This window comes from Nestor notabilis, unplaced genomic scaffold, assembly GCF_000696875.1.
Source record: "Nestor notabilis isolate BGI_N333 unplaced genomic scaffold, ASM69687v1 scaffold24807, whole genome shotgun sequence".
NCBI lineage: Eukaryota > Metazoa > Chordata > Aves > Psittaciformes > Psittacidae > Nestor > Nestor notabilis.
The window spans coordinates 55,330-80,202 of NW_009938281.1; the positions used below are offsets into that span (position 1 = coordinate 55,330).

At 37.0% G+C, this 24,873-nt stretch overlaps 1 protein-coding gene across 1 annotated transcript in view; it reads right to left on the bottom strand.

Moving 5' to 3' along the window:
- Nucleotides 1-4,483: 4,483 nt before the first annotated feature.
- TBCK (TBC1 domain containing kinase) overlaps nt 4,484-24,873 on the bottom strand; it is a 65,986-nt gene continuing 45,596 nt past the window's right edge. The window contains exons 19-21 of the mRNA XM_010019248.1: nt 19,802-19,977; nt 15,248-15,407; nt 4,484-4,594 (exon numbers count right to left, since the gene is read on the bottom strand). Of these exons, the coding sequence (XP_010017550.1) occupies nt 4,484-4,594; nt 15,248-15,407; nt 19,802-19,977 (447 nt within the window). The remainder of the gene's footprint in view (nt 4,595-15,247; nt 15,408-19,801; nt 19,978-24,873) is intronic.

Consider the following 24,873-nt stretch of genomic DNA (forward strand, 5'->3'; position numbering starts at 1 on the left):
AGGAACAGAACCAAGCCAAATCAAATTAATTGATGTAACGGTAAGCAAATCAACCCTTTTGTGGAAGCTGCATGCTGTGTGCTCACTAAAAGTATGTTTCTGAAACTCCAGGTTTGTACAATACTTTTCAAGTAATTATAATTATACAGCAGAACATAGACTGTGCTACTCCTATGATCACTGCTGGAACTGCACACTAAGCTCCCAAACAAAATAAAGTTCTTTCTGTGGGTGCAATTGAGAAAAAAAAAAAAAAAAGAAAAAAACCAGCTCTGACTTGTTTTTAAGAAACTTGCTATGAGAATGCCAAGTGAGAAATGCTTAAAGGTAAAAACATGTTTTTCAAAGCTGTAAGAACAAGTCAGGAACACTTGTTCAGAGGATGAATGTGTTCAATTTGTGTAAGAACACTGACAGTCTGAAACAATGGAAAACTGAGTAATGGCAGGATATCACATGCTAATTTATCTAAAATTATGACTACTAGCAAAGGCTAAGTATCATATGGTTGTGTCCATGACATTTAGTTCTAAATTCTGGTCTAAATTTTTCTGTTAACGCAAATTATTTGTTCCTTATTGAATCCTTTTGATAGAGATCTGAAGTGAAGAAGAGGTGGATGGTATAGGAAGAAACAGATCCATCCAAAAAGCTTCACACTTCCTAGGCTGTGATATTTTAGTGTAGCATATAAACATGTCAATAAGATTAGACCCCCCTACTATACCTACGTCCAGGCCTCTACCTATATTTCCCTATTGAGAAGCTGTGAGAAAACTGTTAGCAAATAGAATTTGGTATTTTACTACTGCTGAGGCAGAGTTTTTATGAATAACAACCCATACCAGGACACAAAAGCATTATGCAAACTGATCTTCTCCTCTTCTACACATAACTTCTGTGCACACGACACAGGCTCACTTGGGATTGCTAAAAGAGAAAAAAGAACTGAAAATCGAAAATAAAAGTACTTTCTTATTATACTCTGACCTCTGCTTTGTAAGGCAGGCTCTAATTTTATTGCTGGTGTTCTAGGGTTACAAAGCCTGGTATTCCATTAATTTTACAGAAGGTGCCAATCTTGATAAACATTAAAGAAAAATCTAAGTATTGTAAAACACATTATAATTTATTATGGCCTAACTGTGCCAAAGTGTTTATCATACACTGTTAACATGATTGCTGGATGTAGCTAACCAAAATTTATACCAAGGTTAGTAATACGAGGGCTTCTTCATCACTAGTACTATATACTTTATAGATACTGTGAATTTTATGTGGGAATGCTGAAATTCATTCGTTAATAGCACTTACAAGTGAATGGAATGTTTACAAAATTAGTGATGGAGAACTCATGTTATCTGTGTTTGGCTTCCCATGGAAAGAGCTTCTTCCTAGGAGAGAAGTATTTAGTCTTTAGTGTCTGCATTGTCCTCAAGCTCACAAATTTTAAGTGGTCACAGTACTCACTATATTTGTTTTTTCTAGACTAAGTAAAATTAGGAAGTGTTATTAGCCTCGGAACTGAGCCAACCAGATTATGCAAGACATACCAAAAGTTTGTAGCAAGGCAGGCAGTAATAGCCTAATAACTCAAGCTACTGCCATAATCACTGGATCTCTTAAACCCCCACAATTATTTCATGTACTTGTTCTGCACTCGCAGTACTCTTACTCCTCTGGCCAGCTCAGCTGGCAAGAGCTGATACCATCAGATGCTGTGACTCTCTAGAATGATGCAATGCCACATAACCCTAGATAGACGTAGAGACACAAATTTTAAGACTGCTTCAGTTAGGAAATAATAATTAAAACAGCAGTCTAAAACTTTTCTCTGGATTGTTCCCACTGAATACAATGATTAACACATTAGTATCTGAGTTGCTCTACTATATCTGGTTTTTCACACAGATTACTGTGTCTGGAAACTTGGTGTCTGTGCATTATAGAATATAGCTCCTAAAGCACATAAGGACCTATCACCAGGAAAGTAAAACATATGAATTACAAGAGCACATGCACTGGGGTCTCTCTACCTTTCTATGCAAGACCACTACTTGAGGTTAATCTGAACATGGATTTACATTATGGTTAAACACTTTTTGGGGAAAAAAAAAAACCCGAACAACTTTACAAGAAGTACTTACAAATTGATTCCATAGTAATAAAACTCTACGGATTCTTTTTATGAGTTTCTTTAAACTCTGCATAACATTGGTTTACTAAATGCTAATAGAAGACAACAGCCATACTGCAATATTGAATTATGTTTGATCACATGCTTATGGTAGTACAAGATGAATTTGTCAACCTAAATTAATGGAATACAGACTTATTGTCATAGAACACAAACTGTTGTCCAATAGGTATGTTGATGTTACTATCTAAAAGGCACCACCAGTAGCAAACTTTGACCGTCATGGTTACTTGAAAGGCAAACGAAATATTATTTCTAAATCAGAAAGTGGTTTCTGGCATCAGTTCTCTACTGAGGCTGGAAATCTACACCAATAGCAATACTTGGATTCAAAGAAAAAGGAAAACCTGTAGTTTTGCTAGTCTAATATACAAATCTGATGTTAGCTCTATCAGCACAGATCAAGTTTCACTACTTGCCCTGGAAAGAAACACTCTTTTGGGAGGAATAACTCTTTCAGTCCATCTTCACAAGTTTGGCTACGGAGAAAGAATTAAAAATAGCAAGATAATACTGATGGCAGCGGTTAAGTTTCTAACACAGAAATGGGAGAGGCCAGTCTGACTCATCAGCAAAGAAAAGATAACTGGAAATGGGCGATTAAAAGGGCACACTCATTCCCACAGAATTCCCAGACCTCCTAGTAACTCAATCTGAATGCTGTGAAATCTGAATAAAGATATAGCTAGTTTTTATATTAACTGAAGAAACTTGGTAAGCTACCAAAACTGCAAATGTAAATTAAATGTCTGGAAGGGATACTCTGGACAACATTCACACTCTGCAAATAGGAACAGCAAGTATGTCTCAGGACACAAAAAACTAACAGGCTCTCATAGAACCTCCCTGAATAGTAACATGAGTGACAGAGCTGCTGAAAAGCTCATATTATTTGAGTTTGGGTTTGTTTTCTTTTTGTGTTGAGTTTTGTGTGGTGCAGCTCTGAAGTCCAGCTAAGAGAAACAACAGTATCTTGGGATATTGGATATCTTCCTTAGCTGGCTAGAACAGAAACGGAAGACTAGATAGTGATATCCAGAAGGTCACAGAAATAACATTGCATCACTGTATTATGCCCACACAGATTGTGTCTACACAAAGGCATACAGGGATAGCAAAAACGAAGTGTAGTGGTTTTGTCAATTAGCCTAATAATAGATTAAAGCCTGGAAAAAGGAGCAAGGAAAGGATGATATTGAAACCCTTTAGCCACTCTGACAAATTATTTAGCCCTTCAGTTCTAGAGATTATTCAGGAGATTGGAAAAATAAATCACCTAAGTGAAAGAATACATACCTGCCTCTGCAGAGCTGCTATGGTTACTGTTTCTACTTCAGAAATACCAGAAAGAATGACTACCAAATACCTTAGACTACCAGTGGGGAGAATATAAATTAAAAGCGAAAACTCACACTAAATTAAAGAAAGAAAAAAAAAAAGAAAAAAAGAAGCAAAACCCAAACAACAAACCAGAAGTACCTGAAGTGAACCAGATTAATGAAAACTAAAGTGAATAAACAACTTCCTCCCTTCTGCTACATAAGGCAAGTTGTTCCCATCACGAACTGGGAAGATACCATGGTTGTAGATGTCCTAGACTTAGAGAAACCAGGATGACAAAGGGAAACAAGACAGGTCCAGGAAGGGAGGTTAAATAGAATGGAGGAGGCAGGCCTTCTCCACTTCTGCAGAATATGATATAGTTTGGATTGACTCAGCACCAGCTCTTACAGTGACTTCCAATCCAGGACACATCTTTATTTCCAATCCAGATGAAAAAATGCTTTCTCAAAAAGAAAGTTGGTCACAAGATACAGCAATTACTCTTTAAAATATTCAAGAACACAGGATACACACAGGCTACAGTTTCAGCTTGTAACTTTCAATATTCACAGTAAGACACTTTCGAAAAATAATCTATTTAAATGCAGCTTAGAGCCATCAAATGCTAGTTTACTTGTTCTGCATAAATATTTATAAGATACCAAATGTCAGCTGAGTTACTCTTTTTGTGTCCAGACTTGCTCAACTAGTTGTGCACTACATCAACGCTGAAAGAAGTTTCTTGGAAAGCTTGAAGCTTCACAGTCTTCATCTGTTCCAACTGAAGCTCTATATCAAAGAATAAACACAAAGCTCCTGTGCTCTAGATCTGCAGGATAAGACACTTATCACCATGATAGCTTATATAGTGAAGATGACATAATGCCCTTTGGGTTTGGGATATCTATGTTGTATTGTAAGACTTCCTTATACAGACTGATTGTCCTGAACATTTACAGTCACTTAAATTTGTGGAGAAGGAACAGTGAGGAGACCAGTTGGCTTGATCTTGTTGATTCCCCCATCTAGGATGCACACCCTTGGGTACTTGTTTTTCACTAGATGAGCTGCAAACTGAAACAGATACATCATTAGCATGCTGTACACTACAGTCCTTAAATCGAAATAACTTTGTATTCAGTGTGGCAAGTTAAGCAAAAGAAATCATTATTGGGCCCTAGAAGTTCCTTCTTTGCACCAACTAGTCCAACACAGGAACCCAAGCCTGTGTTGAAACAGCTGGAATTAATTTGGTGGTCGTGAAAGCATCATTGATAACCCTGAAATTTATTTATGTCTGCTTAGCCAGGATTTTACCTCATTCTAACAGGATTTTCTAATCTTCAGGTTGGAGGCTGGAACTCCTCTCAAAGCATGAAACAACAGGTATTTTTCTATGCATGAGTCTAATTCCCAGCTGTTTTCTGTAGAATCCCAAATACAAGCATCACAGTTTGATGGTATAGTATTTGCTTACCTGTCAAACTTGTCTGACATGACTTGACGTCACAGATGTCAAATATGAATTTGGGGTCTAACAGCTGCACTTCCCCTGCCCCCAGTCTGCCCACAGGCAGGTTACATAGTGCAAGAATATCTCCCTCCTCCCTCCCCCGTCCCTGAAAGTCTTTCTCCTCTATTAATCTATTACATAAACCAAACACAGCACTTGCCAGTTTCCATGTAGCTGCTTCATGACAAGTTGCTACGCTGATGAAGGAACAGTATTTTATATATCAAAACAAAAATAACGATAAAAAAATATTAAAAAATATGTATCAAAATAAAAAAAAGGAACGATATTTTGTGTATCACATGTCAAACTTGCCATTTAAATACTCACTGCAATATATTAAACAGCAAGCCACCAAAATGGATTAATCAGAAAAACTATAATACTTTTATTTCCAATAGCTGTGAGACAAATTGCCCTGCCATGCCAGTCTTTGAGATGGCTGAACAATTAGTACCATTTATAAAATGACTGAGTGCTTCCAAATGGGCTACGTAAAACACTTGTAATTCCTTTTTTGACTCTTTAAAATCATTTGTAATACTACTGCAGAACCCTGTGCAAGTATGATGTGCCAATAACTAACTTTGCACAAACAACTAAATTACCAACTCAAGAATAGCAGTAAACACCCCATCCAAACTTAGTGCATGGCATTTCTTTTTACATTTACATTCCTTCTAATTACCTGTGATAGCATAATAGATACTAAGGCAGAACAAGATGTACTACATGATTACCTGATGAAGTACAAGTCCTGAAATAATCTCTTTACCAGGTAATAGTTCATAGGAGCAAAGTTTTAAACTCCTTCCATAGCTGTAACTTTTGCTTCACGCTGAAGGTATTTTGTATATGCAAGGAATTTATTTCTGTTCACTATGTGTCAGACATAGCTACTGCATTCCTTTTTGTGTTTCAGGATGGATTTAACCAGGGAGTGAGCAACTAGTACATGATCTGTAACCACAGATGACTTATTGAGACAGAGTAAGAGGTCATAGTGATAAGTCAAGACATTTTGACTGTTATGTTTGTTTCAGTTACTTGCCTAAGGAAGACCAAAAAGAAGTTCAGTCATCTCTTCCCCCATTAGTTTGGGTCAAGTCAGTACAGGATTCAAAGGATCAAATGAAAAAATCCCCATAATCAACCAATCAAACCAACTAATAGTAAAGTTAGACCATATGTGGATGCCAGTTTTCATGAGAAAAGTAAATGCCAGGCTTTTAGAGAGGTTCTCTGGTGCAGAGGTGGTGTAATACGCACAGAGGTATCACTAGGAGAGTCCAGGTACCTCTTGCTATAAATCACAGTCCACGAAATTATGGTGTATAGTAAAACAGAAACAAAGATATTTCTGTTCGTCAAAAATAGTGCTCAGCTGTGCATACCATGAGGTACAAAAATAGTCTATATTCCTAGTGAAATACTCCTACCAGACATCTCTACTTCATATGTACTCATCTGCCACCTCACAGTGCTCTCCACCTGTGACTAATGGATAGTGCTCTGTCTCAGACACTAATGCTACTCACAACTGGCAGAAGTAAAAAATGACCACAAGCGTTCAGACTGACAGGAAGCAGCATGTTATTTGGCGAGTACATGTGTCAGCAGAGAGATTCCACCCTCTGTCTACTGATAACTTCACACTTCAGATAATAAACTGTAAACTCTGCTCTAAGTTTTTGGATGTTCTGGCCATAATAAAACTACTGTTCCATGTAATCTGTGAAAAAAATACGCAAACAAATGCTTTGCATTTAGGGGTTGAGCATTAAGGCCTGTGTTCCACCATATTTTAGAACTGCTTTAGTAACCAGGGTATGGCTGGAAATAAATTTTCTTCACTGCATATGACAAGAGGTTCCTTTATAATCTTATGGTGAGGAATCTCTCACTTCTCACAGGGCCTCTGCGAAGCAAGCAACTGGAGTTTGTGGCTGTTAGCAAATGACAGGCAGAAGGCACTAGAGCACAATGAGATGGTATACCATGAAATTAACTGCCTTTTTTTCTCTTGTAAGTTGTCACAGAACAGTCTGCAGTTGATTACCTATCTTCAGTGAGAAAGGCTGCAAATACAGCTTAAAATACTGCATCTCAACATCCAGACAGGGAAAATACAGTAAGCAGAGTACTACAACTGGTACCTCACTACTCTGGGAATTATGTGCAAGTCAGGAGACCAGAGGCATGTATATTGCCATAAGCTGAGAGCCACCATCATATTCCAAATATCACCCTCCAAGAGCTTTGTACATACACCTTTCTCCATAAATGCAAAGTGTCAAGGTTTAACTCATAGGGTAATAGGATTTGATCCAATTAAAGACATTCCTTGTTTTACTTTCTGCCTTCTCACATTGTGTCACTGAAAGTAGAAACAATAACTTTCAGTGGAGAGTAGATTTAGAAATAGTCTCTAACTAGTCTTCCTTTGACTTTTTATACAGTTCTGTTCCTCAGTACATATTTATGCCTTCCTCTCCCAGACAGAGGAGTTCGTCTGTGACAGACATGAACAGGAACTTGTTCACTGTGTTTCTGAAATGTTCCATCACCACCTGGTAACTTTGCCTGCCAAAATATACTGTATGAAGCTATATTTTCAAAACACATGAAAGTGTTATTTCTGGCATGTGCACTTATGGAAGGCCACGAGAGGAAGGACTACTTGACGTAGCTACACAGTTTTCTGTCACAATGTGACCTTCATTAATGCTCAAATGTCTAACTTAAATCCAAGAAATTAATTAAAAAAAAAAATTTCCTAAAAAGTTGAACAAAAAAATCAGTGATCCACAAAAAAGCTCAAGGCGCTCTTTTGAATTAATGCCACAGGCTTTTTACAGCAGAAACTGACTCCTTGGACTTCACACATGGGCTCTTTCCAAATGCTATCATAAAATGTCAACTAGAAGTTTAATAACAGGTACCTGAACACACAATTTGTATTCCACTAAACAACCCAATTTACAAAGGTGCTCTTAAGACGGAAGATAACATGGTGAGGAGATAAGGAAATGGGTTACTGTCCTGCTTTCAGCTACAGCAGTCATTTTTTCTCCTTCTTAGTAGCTGGTGCAGTGCTGTGGTTTTGACTTTCAGCCTGGGAACAATGCTGATAACACCGATGTTTTTAGTTGTTGCTCAGTAATGTTTACTCCGACCAAGGACTTTCTCAGTCTCAGGCTCTGCCAGGGAGGAGGGGAAGCCGGGAGGGAAGCAGAGACAGGACACCTGACCCAAACTGGCCAAAGGGGTATTCCATACCACAGCACGTCATGCCCAGTATATAAACTGGGGGGAGTTATCCAGAACGCCCAGATCGCTGCTCGGGTTCGGCTGGGTATTGGTTGGTGGGTGGTGAGCGGTTGTGTCCTCTCCCCTTGTTATTTCCCTTATCATTATTATTATTGGTGGTAGCAGTAGTGGTTTGTATTATACATTAGTTACTGGAGTGCTGTTATCTCAACCTGTGGGAGTTACATTCCTTCGATTCTCCTCCCCATCCCTCTGGAAGCGGGGGGAGGAAAAAGGAAGGGGGAGTGAGTGAGCGGCTGCATGGTTCTGAGTTACTGGCCCGGCTTAATCCACAACAGTTACATCATCTTTAGTAACCTGTAAACCACCTACCTTTTAAAGACAGATTTACTGAAACCTATAAAAATAGTGCACAATTAAATTTCTACTATTGAGGCTGATTTTAAATAGAAATGGACTGTATGTCATTTAAATAGTGATTATACTTTCTCAAATTTATCAAATGTTTGTGTTGACACTGCTTCTGAGATAAATCTGTTTCCCCATACCACCGATGGATCACAGTCCTCTGTTTTAATCTAGACACCACCAGTATTTGGAGGAAATGAGTTATGCTTATCCGAGGTAGAGGATTAGAGGGATGCTACAAGACTAAGCCTTTTTCCCTTTCTGTCTCATGTGGCCTTTCCTCAAAACGCACTTCCCAAGAAAGTTCAGTTGCTTACTGTGTTTTTACTGGTTGCATCTAGTGTTTCAATTGAATTTCCTCCTTCTACTTTCACAGCAAATATAACATATGAAAGGATGAATATGTGAGCAACTTGTTTAATGCCTACTATGTGATGGCGTTGGTGAAAACTATGGAAACACTGTTCCTCTATTAAGTAATGCATCAGTTATTCGAGATAAAACAGCTTTCCTGGTGAGCATAAGTGAGCCAGAAATTTGTAATTTACATTTGAAAGCAGTCAGCTATGACTCTTTTGTGCAGATACAAGAAGTCAGACTTTCAAAGACAAGATCACAGCAAATTCATATCAAAATTTGGGCAAATATTAAACATTTTACCCTGTATTGGTGTTGCTCTCAATACAAACAGCGTAACAGGATTGCTTCTTTAAGTACCATCAAGAGCCTTGAGAATCTGCACATCAGAACATTTATCAAAATGTTTCTAGTACCCTGTTCCAAGCAGTGAAATCACAGCTTTTAAGTGTGCTGAATGTATTACAACAGGCATGTCACATTTTTAGACTGTCTACAGCAAAGAGTCTAATAACACAACAGCTTGAGTGGCATCGTTCCCAGCACCCTTCAGGCTAGCCATCAGGGTTGCTATGTACACATTATTCAGCTTCAGACATTCTTGTGACAGGTTGTAATTAAAGAGCAATTTGGGAGGGAAGGAGGAGTATCATACTGTACTGGAATACCAAAAAAGACTGCTGTGACAAATGTTACCAGGGTATAAATGTTAGTATCATACTCTGAAAGAGTCAGAAGAAGAAGAGATACTTTAGAAGCTGGAGGAGAAATATCAATCCAATTTTGTAGTGCTTATCCATTGCCACAAGATTTTTAGTAGGTTTTAATTTATAAACACATGCTATGTGGTCCTCTTATGGACCGCAGACTGTTTTGCTGTATGATTTTATTCAAGAGTTCACCACTCCGAAAGCACACCAAAGTTAAGGTGAGCAGTCTAGAGCTTTTCAAACAACACTTTCCATATGCCACAATGCAGACCCAGACACAAGATGCTTTTACTGGGCTACTTCTTTTACTTCTTATATGAAAGGGTCCAAGAGAAACTAAATGGCACTTGAACACCGTATCAACAAAACAGTGCCTAGTTAATGGTTACAGTAGTAGCATAAACTGAATGAAAATACAAACACAAAAAGCACAGTTTTGTGCAAACACATACTAAAAAAAAAGAAAGGGGAGGAAAAAAAAAAAAAAAAAGCTCTGAACTTACTGCTCTAAGAAGATCAAGGAAAAATTCTTTACATGCAGACCTGGCCAAAAAGAGGCACTTTCCATTCCATCAGTACAAAAATACAGCAGTAACTTAAAGGTAACTTACATGCAAAGATCTGAAAACAAGCCTATTCAAACAAGTATTTAATATCTGGTTTCAGGATAAATTTTACTGAGAATTAAAGTGAGAATAAACACATTTCTCCAAGTAATAAACTTGAAACACCTGCATTTTTAATTTTCCCCTTCAAAAATTTATAAAAAAACCTCAATACCAGGCTGAGAGCGAGCACTTGAAAATGAAAACTCAATTGCAGAGATCTAGTTGTTGTAATGCAGCTAATTTATACTGACCAAAATATGTTCAGTGCATTCAATACAGTTGTATGGGTAGTAAAATTAAAATGCAGAAAGCAAACCTATTCTATTTTTGATTCAACAGAAAATAAAAAAGCTGCTACTGAACAGAAATACGTACTTTTAAAGAGATACACAGCAGTTGGCTTGAATATAAAATGAATGCATAAGTTTTTCTGAAAGATTCTACCCCCGTCCAAGTCTAAGGACTGCTCTAGATATTGAAAATTGTTCAAAGGAATATTTGATAGCGTAAAACCTCTGTGATTTTCAGTACTTTCTACTAACACTACCCAAACTGCCAGTGTTGTCCTGTTCCTTCTTAAACTCTAGGACAAAGTATCTGGACCTTCCACAGAATAGACACATTCCCTCCTGAAGCAGTCAGTCAGTCCTCTTCAAAAGCTGATTCAGATGCAGTTTAGGGAACACTCTCAGAGCTGAAAAATAGCCCCAGAAATTGATAATACTATGTTATAATGCACTGGCCCTGAGTGATACAGATATAATCTAACTCATGTAAGCTCATACAAAGATAAAGGTGTTCTTTCAGAGGTGCAGCCCACAAAGACAGTATAACTCAAGACTGACATGCCTGAATGAAACTCTGGATGCTGACAGCACCATTCCAGGCTTCAGGTTTACCACCTCCCTCCCATCTTTCCTGTCCTTACAGATCTTCCAGATGATTGAAAAGAGCTGAGATCCTGCTTGCCAGCATCTCTCAGAAGTCAGATGTATTTCGTTAGGTAAGGTGGGAGGCTCTGTAATCCCTCATCTTGGAAACATCCAAACCTCTGTGTAATAAGGCACCCAGATGTGCCAAACAAAGTCTACATCAAATAAGCAACTAAAATTTCCAGTAACTGTAGCCACTGGTCTCAGCAAAAATTAAAAGAGAGAACCTATTTGGGGGTTTAGAAGTAGCCTGCTTTTCTTGGCACCTACTTCAGAAGACGAAAAGGAACACTCAGATTCTGCTCCTGAGCCTCCATCTTTCATTTTTCCCCTTTCCTCTTTCATACCTAGCTGGATGGGGGAATATTTAGGTCACCTCTGGTATACCTTAGGCATGCAGAGGAAACTAACCCAAGTGACTGACGGGCAGAATTTCAATAGCAGAACACTGCTCCTGGCTGGCAGCCCAAGTATCTTTCTGGGGCTATGTGAAGAGCAACATACTGGCAACAGCAGCTGGGCTACTTTCTGTTGATGAAGGAAAACATGTATACATTATATGTGTTACAATAATACAGACTTTACAGAATAAAATAAGGAAGACTTAACCATGTTTTCAGTAGAGTTACAACCAGCAGGATTGTTGCTGATTAACTCTTTCAGTCTCTTCAAAAGTCTAATCTCTTCCTCTTTAAAGGCAACAAAGAGGCACCTGATGATTCCAGTAGTCTCTGAGTATGAATGCAGAAGGGAGGGTGATGCCTTAACGAAACAAACATGAAAAAAGCCATTCTGGGAATCATAAGGAGCCCCTCCATCCCTGCAAAGAGAAAGTACCTTCAATTTTCATTCACCTTGTTCAACCACTTTTCTGCAGAGAATATTTACAAGGAAATGTAGGATCTAAAAGATGTATAGTGGAAACATTTCAAGAAATTTATCACCTAATTTCTATTTACTTTCACTCCAGATATTTCACTGGACCCTTCTAATTAAATGTATCTGTCTTTAGAAGCATGAGTGCACCTGCCCTTTAGTATTCTATGCAGCACCTAATCTTCAGATCGCCCTGTGAAGTTTCATGGATACCCATTTGTGTTTTTAAGACAGGTTTGTAACAAGAAACCAAATTCAGCATGCAGGGACTTGCTTCTCCGGCAAAGGTTTTGTAATAGGCCTGAGGAAGATGACAACAAAAATCACACAAATTCAGTGGTAACTGGACACTTTAACCTATGTGTCTCAGATTTCATATAAGAAAAAATGCATTTTTTATAGTGTACTGAGAGAGAGAAAACGTTACTTTCATACAGAGAATATCTTTTTTCCAGGCTAGGAATATGTTATACTGAAAGAATCTTGAACTTGACCCTCTTCCTCTTGCCTTGAAAAGGGTCAGAAAGATCTCATGGAAAATCAGGACTGCTTGTCTTTGCTTTGGAGATAATTCATACATTTTATCTATTAGCTACTGTTATGCAATAAGAATGACTACTTTGCTTCAGTAACTTGTAGAAATTGTCTAGACAACATATATATAGCTACATAAATTATCTAGACAGAAAATAATCAATGTAACAATCAGAAGTTACAGTTTAGAATTTATTTCCCTGCTGTAAAGACACGTTTTTTAAGCTCTGACTTAGACTTACAACTTATCTAACTGTCTTTTTCCCAGGCAAGAAATAAATGCGTTACTAATTATTTGACAGATTAAAGTGTACTGTGTACTTTATTCTGTTACAGCATTTAACTGGCAATAAAACGCATGTATCAAACCACAAGGAAACACATACACATTAAACCACGAAGTGCTCAGAATCCCTTAGGAGAAGAAAGGCTGGCATGAAATGAGAACCAACCTATTGGAAGGAGTATTCCACGGAGAAGCACAAGCCAAGCACCACAACATGATGCCCAGTGCAAGCTCCTCTTACAATACCTTTATCCTGCTAATGGCACATTAAGTAAGGCTCATGTACCTCAGCCAATCCATTCATTTAGCTTTAGGGTGAGTAAATTAAATGGTTTAACAAGCAGCATCACTCTGTTGTAATTCTGTACTAAGGAATCATTCAACTAGAGCCAGAGCTATGCTGTGGCACTCCTGGCTTCCTTTGTCTCCTGCTGGAACAGTGCTGGGATGAAGTTTTCAGTTTCCCCTCTTGTCTATCAAGTTCTAGAAAGCATTTTCTTTTCAATTTGTTTTATCATCTGGCACCAAATTAAATACAAAAGAGAGCAATAAAAAATAAGTGCAAAAAGGGAAAAAAGGCTTTTTCTACACGTCTGTTCAGTACATTCAACTTTGCTTTTAAATTTTTTAAATTTATTATTTATTTAAATGATGCCAAGTAAGCTACTGATATGAAGCACAATTGAAAGATTCAACCTTCTAATGACAAATAGCCCCATAAATAATCAGTAATTTTTCCACACGTACCCCCACCTCTCTCCTTCTTGCATAAATTTGAATCAAACATCTAACAGTGCCAATCTCCATATTTTTAATGGGAGTAAATACCACTGAATGCTTCTGAAAAAATCTCCTTTATGGTGGAGGGTATAATTTATGGCTCATTCCTTTACAGCTGGAAATACATAACTCTGTTTAGAAAAAGTAAATTTTAAGCTGAAAGTCTTATAACATTTCTTTGTACAAAATTGTTTGCTTTCCAAGCATTCACTTTTGCCATTTTTCGTATGATTGCATTACCTAGTAAAATTTAAAAAGCATCAGCTATTGTTCTCGTCAAGCCTCAAGCTATATAGTTTTGGACTGGTTAAATTTGTGAATAGTGGCAAACAGTTCTATGCAGTCACACAGAGTAAAACTGTAACTGGCCTTAAAAAAGTAATCCACAAAAGGAAGGCATTCTAAGCTTTATCAACACAGTCAAATTGAGGCCGGTTTTATATGTACTTTAAGGGTGTGATAGAGATGGTGAGTCCCTACCAGTATTTAGGCTCCAGTATTTAATTAACTTGTGGTCAAACTGGTCAATCGAGTATTTTGTTGCTATTTTAAAACTCTACCCTCTTTAGTTAGACTTTCAAGAACTCTAAAGGCAAATCAAGAGGCAAAGCAGCATTTCTCTTTTATGGAAATGCTATAATATTGACAATCCCAGTTAAACTGGGTCAATATTGTCTCAGCTGCAGAAAGTCTGGGTTTAGAGGATAAGCAGCACCCTTTCACATGATTGAAGTACACTGAAAGTTTTCTTTAGCTGCACTGCAAAGGAAAGATTCCATTTTCATTTAACAAAACATTTAAAAAAAATCTAAGTTTGCATAAGAAGTGTCACTACATTACAGGAGAAAATTGTATCTTCTTAACTGTGGTGTAACCCACGATCTGCACTGTAAAAGCCTCTGTCTTTTCTGTCCATCACACGCTTGTTTCAGGTTATTCCTTTGTTCTGTTTTAGCCATACTACTTACAGTTTTCCTTTGTTTCAGACAAAACATTTCTGACTGGTCCTGGAAAACAGATCCTAGAAAATTACTTGGTAGTATGCAGGATATCTCCCATAGACACTCATTAGTGAATACCAAAGCACTATCTTCTTCCTGTTCCTATTCCTCAGGAGGTTAGTGAATGGTCTGGATCTTACTGAGATAAATTAGGATGTTTGGTGTTTTACAATGTAATTGTTGAAAGCAGCTGCATAACCCACCATCAAACATGTAAGGTGTCATTGAAATACTCTCCATTTGTCTCTTAGCATTTTATGCACTGAAAGAGAAACACATCTTGGTCTAGAAGCAGAAATGAAAGCAACAGAAAAACTACTCCCAATCCTGTCATCATATCCAAAGTTACTAATCAGAATTATACGGACTACAGCATTTATTTACTACTGTCTGCATTCATGCCATTGATGTATATTTAAGTATAAACATACACATTATAGTAATATACTTACAGCAGCTGTGTTCTTCACTGCATTTCCTACAATCACCACAACTCTTCCTTTAAAGCTCTGGAGTGTGGCAGTTGCTGGGCACTGGACAAGATCTCCCTCTGCAGTAAATGCTGATGAAAACGGGACATTGATGCTGCCAGAAATGTGGCCACGGTTAAAGCTTAGGAAGATCAGTTAAGGACATCTAAAAGGCAGAGAAATCTGTGCTACCTGTCAAGCTGTAGGAGGAACCTACTCTTCATACTGGCTGTCGTGATACAACAGTGCTCGTCCTTTGTGCTAGTGTATTTTGACTAACCTCTTTGACTATTTACTCTTACGGAGAAAACAACTTCTGACACCATCTAGAAAAAAAGGATGGAATGAAGAGTAGATTTTTCATGAAGGACAGAGCACAGCACTATAGAAACTGAATGAAACACTTGGTGCTAAAGAACCAGTATCCACAGTATATATATCTTTGTGGATTTTACTTCAAAACAACTCCAGTCTGATAATAGGATCTAATTACCAATAAGCAGCAGGAGCACCTCTTCCAGAGAAACTTTATGCAAATGAAAGTACTTGCAATGAGAACCAAAACTAAATGAGGATTATTGGAAAATTTCCTTAGCCTTCTGACAACTGCCATAAGTCCCCTGCAATTTTGATCCAAACTGAAATTCTAATGTACATGCACTCAGATTCCCAGACAATAAGCATTATGTATATTATCTGCAATCCCAGTAACAGTGAGTTTGTATTGGGTATTGAAAAGAAAACAACATACAAGTGCAAGCAACACTGAGATATAGTCAGTTGTACTTCACTTTCAAAGGATGAACATTCAATAAGAGTTTATGAACAAATACTGAATGCGAAGGTCTCTCCCATAAAATTAAGCTGAACCACTACTACCTCAATTTTTATGAATTTGAAAATGCACCATGACCTTGGCAAACCTTTGAATTACTTTCATGGACTGTACACACAAGCCTGGGAATGTTCCCTTTCCCCAATAATAAAAAAGAACAGCTTTGACAAGGGGGAAAATGGTGAAATTCTGCAAAAATATTTACAATATCAAATATCCAATTAGTCACTCTTTATAACTGTACTTGCAGAAAGCTAGTTAAATTTATAATTACATTCCAAAATCCTTTGTAATATAGGAGGTGCCTTAAATGGAGGTAAGATTTAATTGATTTAGGTTAATATTAGCATGCATTTCTTGTGATCTGTGTAACAGTTTCAGCTTTATGAATCATCATTGTTATAGTTTGGGAAAAACATGGCTATATAAAAACATTTGAAAGAACGAAAGATGACCACGTACCATTCATTAATGTTGGCAGTTTGTTTCTAAGTTGAAGGGGAAAATTATGTCGTCTCTCCTTCGCTAATCTGCGTCAACCCCCTTTCCTCAATCCCATTTATAACCACATCACTCTCATTGCTACTGATCACAGTAAAAGTTATGAAACAATTATCAGTTAGACAGATTTAGTTGCTCACACTTACGCCACAAGTATGCTTAACTGCTCAGAGAAACTTGACCTAATTTTTTAAAAAATAAATACATTTGATATCAACATTAGTATCAAACTAGATAGATCCAAAATCTATTTGCTGTCATTCACACTCTCCCTAACCTTACATGACCATTTAAAGCATTCCAGTCCCAAGACAATTAAAAAGGCCAAGATTTTGTGCTACAGACTGAGAGACCATAAGTATGCAGCTATAACTTTTCTAACAGGAATGGAAAATTGCCAGTATTTTTGCTAATATGCTTAGTGAAATGAACCTTAGATGAATTGCTGGCCAGCACAAACACTGCTTTGAGTATATTACCTTTTCATTAGAAAGTCTTCTGTTACAAAGCTGTCTACTGGTGAAAAAGGGCCAATAGCTGTTGCCCTTGGAATGTGAGCTTCATTACAAAACAATGCTTTAGCTTTCAAGTGTATCCTTGTACGAAATATGAAACATGTTTGGTACTTGTTGAAAGTCCTCTCATGCTTTTTTCAAATCACACTGAAAACCAAGTAAAAATGAAGTTTAGCATGACAGACATAGATGATGAAGATGACTAACAACAAAACATATGAAATGACCCTATTTTTGAAATACCTCACAGTGGTCTGTCACATTTTAAAACACATACTGCAGGAACAGAGACTGCCTGATTCTATTGTACAGTTTGCTGACATTTTGCAACACAAATACTGTTGTCTTACTGTTGTCAGTACTGGGGAGTGGAGAAGAATGAGCAAGCAGCTGTGTCGTACTTCACTGCTGGCTGGGCTTAAACCGTGACAGTCCTCATTCAAGAAATATAAATGGAAAGTCTGACTAGAATTTTGCATTATGAGAGACAGCCTCATAAAACTCTTTACTTCATAGCAGTCAAATGATTTCAAACTAATTGAAATTTTGAATCTACTCTGCTAGAATAGGATAGGATTAGTACGACAGTAGAGTAGAACCTACTATCAAGCTATTAGGAAAGCTATAGAAACACTTAAGCAAGCAACTTGCCTTTGATCCTGATTATAATATAAATAAATCCATTACTGTACACAGACAACAGCCTTTCAGTGCAATGCCTGTAGTCCAAGCATTTCATATTACTCACCCTCCTTGTGCATTCTCCTTGATGATTTCTAGGAAGTAGCTTAAATAATTAATAACAGAATGATGCATGTAGAAATAGAAACTTTATTTAACTTGGTAGTATCAAAGCTTTCTATGCAATAAGCTTTTACAGTTTTTTAATTTCAGAGCATTCTCTTTTAAACTGAGTCTGAAAGTATTCTCCCTTGATGAAAAAATTATCTCTCAGAAGCCTGCATTTTTACTGTGTTCTGAATAAAGAGGACCATGTTTTCAACAATCTAGATCCAGAAGTAAAGAAGCTGCTGAAGTCCAGAAAATAAAGAGTCAAACTACTCAGACACATGTATCTCTACTTAACTGGAATCCTTAACTGATGGATGAAATTAATACATGCAAGCAAACGAAAAATTACTTTCTGTGTTCCTTTGACCATTCTGTCTTAACTACACAGTAGATCACATTACACATTCAAGTTTGGCATACAATAAAATTGTAATTCCTTGAAAAATAACAGTTTTAATTTGGAATAGTCCAATTATAGTATTCCGTCTACTATGTAAATAATAAATTTACCTCTACACAGTAAAAATAAGATCTATTTTTCTACTTCACCCTAATTTGTCACAAATATTGCTAAAACTTTAATAGAGAAAAACGTTAGTAGCAGTGTTTTTCTGAGTATACAATTACTTTTAAAGTGGTATTTTTTACAAGCTAGATGAAAAATATGAAATTGAAACATCATTTATTTTATCCCCCATATTGGCATCAATTCACCATTCACCTCTTGAATTTACACTTTTCTAATAAGCATGGAGTATGTTAGTAGCATTTGTTAGACATTGGAAGATCTTTTCTAATCATATAGGTTTGGGTGCTGGTTGAATCTCCCTTATTGGAGATCTTTAAGAACAAACTATACATGTAAAAGGAAGGATCCTCCTTTCTGAAAGTAAAAGGTGGACTAAAGCTCATTATTCTTTTGCTATTTTTCCATTGTTTGCCCATTAACCTAAAAACATTAATTCTTAATGGGCAAATGTAGATATATAAATACGTTATTTTTAAGCTTCTGACACACCAAGCTAAGAGTACATGTACCACAAAACCAACTTCTACATCACCTTTGCTATTATGAAAGGCGCAATGCTTAAAAAAAAGATATAAACCAATAACAAGGATATTCCCAAATACTCAGTATAATGCTAAGAGTTGCCTCCACTAAATCTTGTTATTATTACCTCTTTTAGACGGATGTTGATGAAGATCTGTGTTCCTGGCGAAGCACATCTGTAAGGGCTCCCCTTTACAAATCCCAAACAAACCCAGCCCCATAACTATGCTACTTCAGAAAAACAATTTAAAAACTACTCCATATACAAAACTATGTATTTGAAAAAGAACAAATGAGTATGATGTTGATAAACATATAGCTTCAAGATACCTTTCAGACTCTTGTGATTATAAGCTAACTAGAGAACATAAGTTAAGGCAGCCACATAGTTGCATTACCTGACAGTACCAAGAAGGCATTCAATAGGAACTGATTTTTCACTGAGGGACTGGCAAAGTATGTGAGCTATCAACTTTTCTTTACCTCCCCTCCATTTAATCGGAAAGCCTCACACCCTTCCAAAATACTAAGTGAGAAAGGTCTACTGATATGACCTCATGACTTAAGTGTCGTAAAAAAGTAGCATAAGGCACTTGTGCTACTGGTACAAAGTGGTATAATTAGACCCACAGCTTAAAATGGGAAGGCAAAAATACATTTGTTCTCTTCTCTGCAATCAGGTCTTCTATGACAAACAAAGTCTGGCATCAGTCCTTCCACTGTACCTCTACCACATCCCTTTCCATTATTTACCATTCTAACATTTCACTGCCTATAGACAATGAGGAAGTAATTAACACAAGCATGATTTGGCAAAGCTGGCACTCAGATTTGAAGGATACTCTTCACTGTTACGGATGTCCACCACCAGCAACTTTGGCTTGCTAGACTTTGTTTTCTTTATGGGTGTTTTGGAATGACTAGGTCCTGTCAACTCACACAAATCAATCAGATCTTCTGCCGAAATCCGTGGTGACACCTCTGCCTTCAGGTCATCCAACTTGATAGAATCCCTAGACTTTAAAAGAAGAAAATTAATCTTAGAGGTGATAGAATACATGGTGTTCTTTGAAACTTCTATTTATCTGACAACCTCAGAGTGTAACAACTCAGACAGAAACAGATCTTTTCCTTGTAACTCTGAAACAGTCTGTGTTAAAACTATCACTACAGAAAAGCTCCAGAGCAGTGTCAAATGCCTATCTGCCAATTATGCTGTTGAAGTTGTTAAAAATTAAAATTGCTTGACAACCTGTACAAACTATTTCAGTTTGTGATTTGTTAATGAATTATTCACTGTGGTCAAGGGGGTTACAAAACACACAAAAAGTTTGTCAGTATCAGAAGTTACGTAAATTGGCTAGAACGCACACTCTGAAAGAAGAAGCTGAAAGGCCTCATCCTTGGAATGGGAAAAAAGGGTAGTGATTGTAGACTTGGCACAAAACCTGCAGGGATGCCTCTATAAGATATAGAACTATCTATACACCAGGTATCACCCCAGCCAAAGACCAGGCACAAATCAGGACACTAGAAGTGTAAGAAGACAGTCCTGTATTATAACCCAGAGAATTAGTTCCTCAGTTTTGGGTGATGAGGAAACTGGGGGACAGAACTGTTTTTCATGAGAGAGCCTTCATTGTGAATTATCTCAGAACTATTTCTAAGTGTTAGCATTTCTTCACTTCACATTCTTAAAAGATCATGCATATCTAAACAAAGCAAAAAACCAAAACCCCAAACCCTCCTTATTTTTGTGAATAACAATGCAGATATCCTGTATTCTCATTAATCACTAACACATAAAAATGTTTGAACTGCAGAAGAAAACAATTAAATATGGTCACCATTAGACAGTTGTGAAAGCCATGTCTCCACCTACCTTCGGAGATTGTTTTACACTGCTGAAACTTTTAAATGCCATTACAACTAGTTTCACCCAAAAGAATTAGCTTGACTCACACAAAAGAAAATACAAGGGAAACCTCCAGCTTGTGCAAGAGGGTCAACTCGGATTCTTTACAAGCAATAGGCATGCCCTAGGCTTTTGTCCTTGGGAACATCAGGTTTGCAAATCCTGTGTGAAGATCTAAAAGTCAAAGGACTGCCAGAGTCATCTTTTCCTATTATTACATACGCAAACATGAGACCTTTTTCTTTAATCTCCCAGCTACCCTGGTGGGACTTGCAGAACTGCATCTTCACTAAAACGACTTTTTTTCATTTCAAGTAAATGTTGAAAGTGCTTATTTTTTAAGAAAACTTTCATACACTATGTAATTAAAAATACATTAGCATGCACCATGGTGTTACGGAGTTAATTTATTGTCTTCTGCAACTTTTTTTTCTGTTGGTGCCATTGCCTCAATCTGAAAAATCACAGGTAAATATTAACGTTTTCATTGTGCTTTAATCCAGCAGAGTTAACAGGATGGCTACATATGCAAAAACAAAAACCCACCAGCAAAACCCAAACCGTTATGGAACTCAACTTATTCCAAGAGTTATGTACATCAAAGATACACTCATAGAGCTCAGTTATCTTACAATGGAACTGGTTTGTCTTGAGCAATCATTGTGCTCTGATTGAGCAGGAGGTCAATTAAAGGCAAAAGTTATCTATAATTAAGTCTATAGCTGTTTCTAGTGAGTTATTTTGGCTTGTCAGGAGACAGGAACAAACAGAATGACCAGGATCAGGGAACATCTTCTGAAAGATCTTCAGACTGTTTTGACGTCTTATTCTTGAGGAAGATGACCAGTATTAATGAAATAGCTATTTCATCATGAAGATTTGCCTCTGCACTCTGCAGCTGTTCAGAACATAAGCATGGGCATACAGAAATGGACTACAGAAAGCAGAAAAATAGAAAGAATAGAACAAGTAGAACATTATCATATATTACCTTTAAGAATAAGTTATATAGTACAGGCAACATACAGGTCTTTTTGAAAGTACCAGAATGGCAAATTTTCTGCTTTGAATAAATATCCCATTTCTATAATTTTATTTTAGATTGCAGTGATCACACTGATTCATGAGACTATGTGCATATGGTCCATGGAAAAAAGAAAAAGAAAGTGAGAAACACATCCAACCGTGAATTTTAGAGTCATCCTTGCTTTGACCTAGTATGTCCAGATCTGCTTCAATGGCATATTTACTGATACAGTATCTCTACGTAGGCTTTGAACAAAGCTGCAGCCTAAAGCTCCTCAACAGACTTGTGGGAAACAGAATTACTAAATATTTTTTTTAACAACTGTTTTATCAGATGAATTTATTTCCTTCAAATGCGCAGTGAAATACAGGAATGCACTTAAAAGATCATCTTTCCTAACTATATTTTAAAAATTGACTTTATCTGCTGTATCTGGTAACAACTGTATTTCATGCCAGGCATGTCCTCACAGGAATTTTCTAATGAACTGTCAACACAAGCTAAACACAGCTAACAATAAATTGTCAATCCTTCTACCTGGTCCACCTCACACCTCTGCTTCATACCACCATTCTGCTATGGATACCTGTAGTCTGGCACTGAACTTAAGTTCAGGTAGTGCTTGAGGCTGTCATGGCCCCATAGCACCTAAACTTTGCAGTCTTCCGAACCTTTAACACCCTTCCTACTGCCCTCTGCAACAGTGTTCTAGCTATTGTCTTCCATGTCAGTTACAACTCTCTGCCTCAGCCTGATCAGCTAAGAGGAGATGCACAAAACGTAGGCTGACATGTTAGACGGGAGGCTTAACATTTGTCCTGACTCCTGGTTTCGATTCCTTGTTTAGGCTTTATTATGTCTTTGCAGGCATCCGTTTCCAGCTGTGAAGAACCAGAAGGAACAGTAGATGAGGGAAGGGTGAGGGCCCACTTCAGATGAAATCCTTTGAGGCTCTTGGAAAAAGTTTAGGGCACTGATAGTATCTTAGTAATTATTTACAAATATCCAACAAATTGTGAACAGGCAGTAGCATCCAACTAAGATTTTGATTCTAGCTAAATTAAGTTGCAGGTAGTTACATCTCAGGACAGCTGCTTACATCTTGTTGAATTTATCATCTGCAGTTTTTTGTTATAAAAAATGAAGGGAAGGTGTAAGGATTATCCCACAAACCAAAATATCCATGCTAGTAATTAGTCTATTTGGGCTACAAACAGGACAATTTTAAAAAAAAAAAAAAAAAAGATAAAAAAAAGAAAAAGCCAGCATAAGCACTGGGAAAAGCTTAAGTCCAAATAGCACATCCCATATAAAATGCTTGTTTCTCCCTTTTGTTCACCCTTCTCCTGTCATCTAATTACTCTTTTCCAAGGCAGACATGGTGCATAATTTCTAAAAAATCTCCTCTTTCTTAAAAAAGGCAAAACCTGTACTTTAAGCACAGTATCAAAGGTGAGGTAGAAGTCCAGTTACACAGTTGTGATTTTATCATATCCCAACTTCAAGTGGGAATCTTGCTTTACGCTAATCAGCTATAAGAAGCTGTTCATCAGGGAAGATTGCTTAATCAGCAGGCTGGTAATAGGAAAGAGTACTTATACTTAAGTCTGAGGTCTACTTGCCTTCCAGAAATTTCTCTGACAACACCCTAAATTCTTTACTTTCAAAGTACTTATTCTTTTCACCCCATTAATTTTCAAGTAGGCCTGGGAATTGCTGAGCCATACGCATTTACTGCTCTTAATAAGAAGAAATAGGCATTAAGAATTTACTCTTATTTTTTTATTATTAGGAATTAAAGCTGCCTAAGCACTCTCCAATTAGAAGTCAAGCTTCAGAAAGATTATAGCACTCCAAAACATGAAACTGGCACAGTCAGAGCTCCTATCTCTTTTTCCATTAGCCTGGAATCTCTTACAAGCATTTCATCCTGGCTATTAAATGAAGATATACACTTTTTTTTTTTTTAATAAGCAAGTATTTTAGTTCTGTTGAATCTGAACTGAACAGTCCCACCTGATAAAACACACAGCCTATAAAGCAACTTTTTATCGATGGGAAGGATAGCTTTATCTGAGCAGAAGCAGGGTTTCCTCCTTTTGTCTGAAGTTGGTGAATCTTATTGCAGAAAATTTAACACAGAAGAAACTTCAGCATGAAACACATTATAATCAAAATCTGGGGTTCAAGTAAACCACCTACTAAAAGTATTGAAGTCCTTCATAAAAAACCGCCATGCTTTATGGAAGATCTCTTTTCAGGTATTTGGAATACAATGCTTTGTTTCTGAAACCAATGTATGCATGTATATCTAAGAGTAAGATGAGAAAAAACCTTTTAAAACCATCTTAGAAGATAGTGGTTTTGAAGACTTCATCAAACAGAGGAAGAGACAAAAGCAGATTCAGACAGCAACCAAACAGATGCAACTCCAGATCAAGGGTCACGCTAACTTGTAGCAAAGACATTTCTGTTTGTGCTTGTTTTTACTTTAAATACCCATGACAGAAGAAAGCTAATATATTTTTTACAGTGAATTCCACCTAAATAATACTCAATCCCATGTTGTCATCATATAAGCTTTGTGATAAATATATTTTACATGTAGTAGCACTATTTTTTATCAATTAAAACACAGCAGAAAACTCGTAGAAGAGGGAGAATAAGCAAGAATAGGACACTTCAGGACAGATTTATGGGCAAAGCCACTGCTATTGTGCTCTTATCTAAAAAAAACAATTTTCAAGACCATTTTCAGGAAATATCTAAGAAAAAAGCCAACTAAATAAGAACACTGGATTTTAGCTGTATCATCCAGAAGTATTTTATGACTGAAACCAATCATCACCAGCATGTTTGCACTTAGTATTTTCCATGCAAATGTTTTTGTTTATATCCTTCATAATTAAGTAGATGAAAGCAGTACTTAATTCCCTAGGACCATTGTCCTTTGCATGTTTATCTTTGGTGGG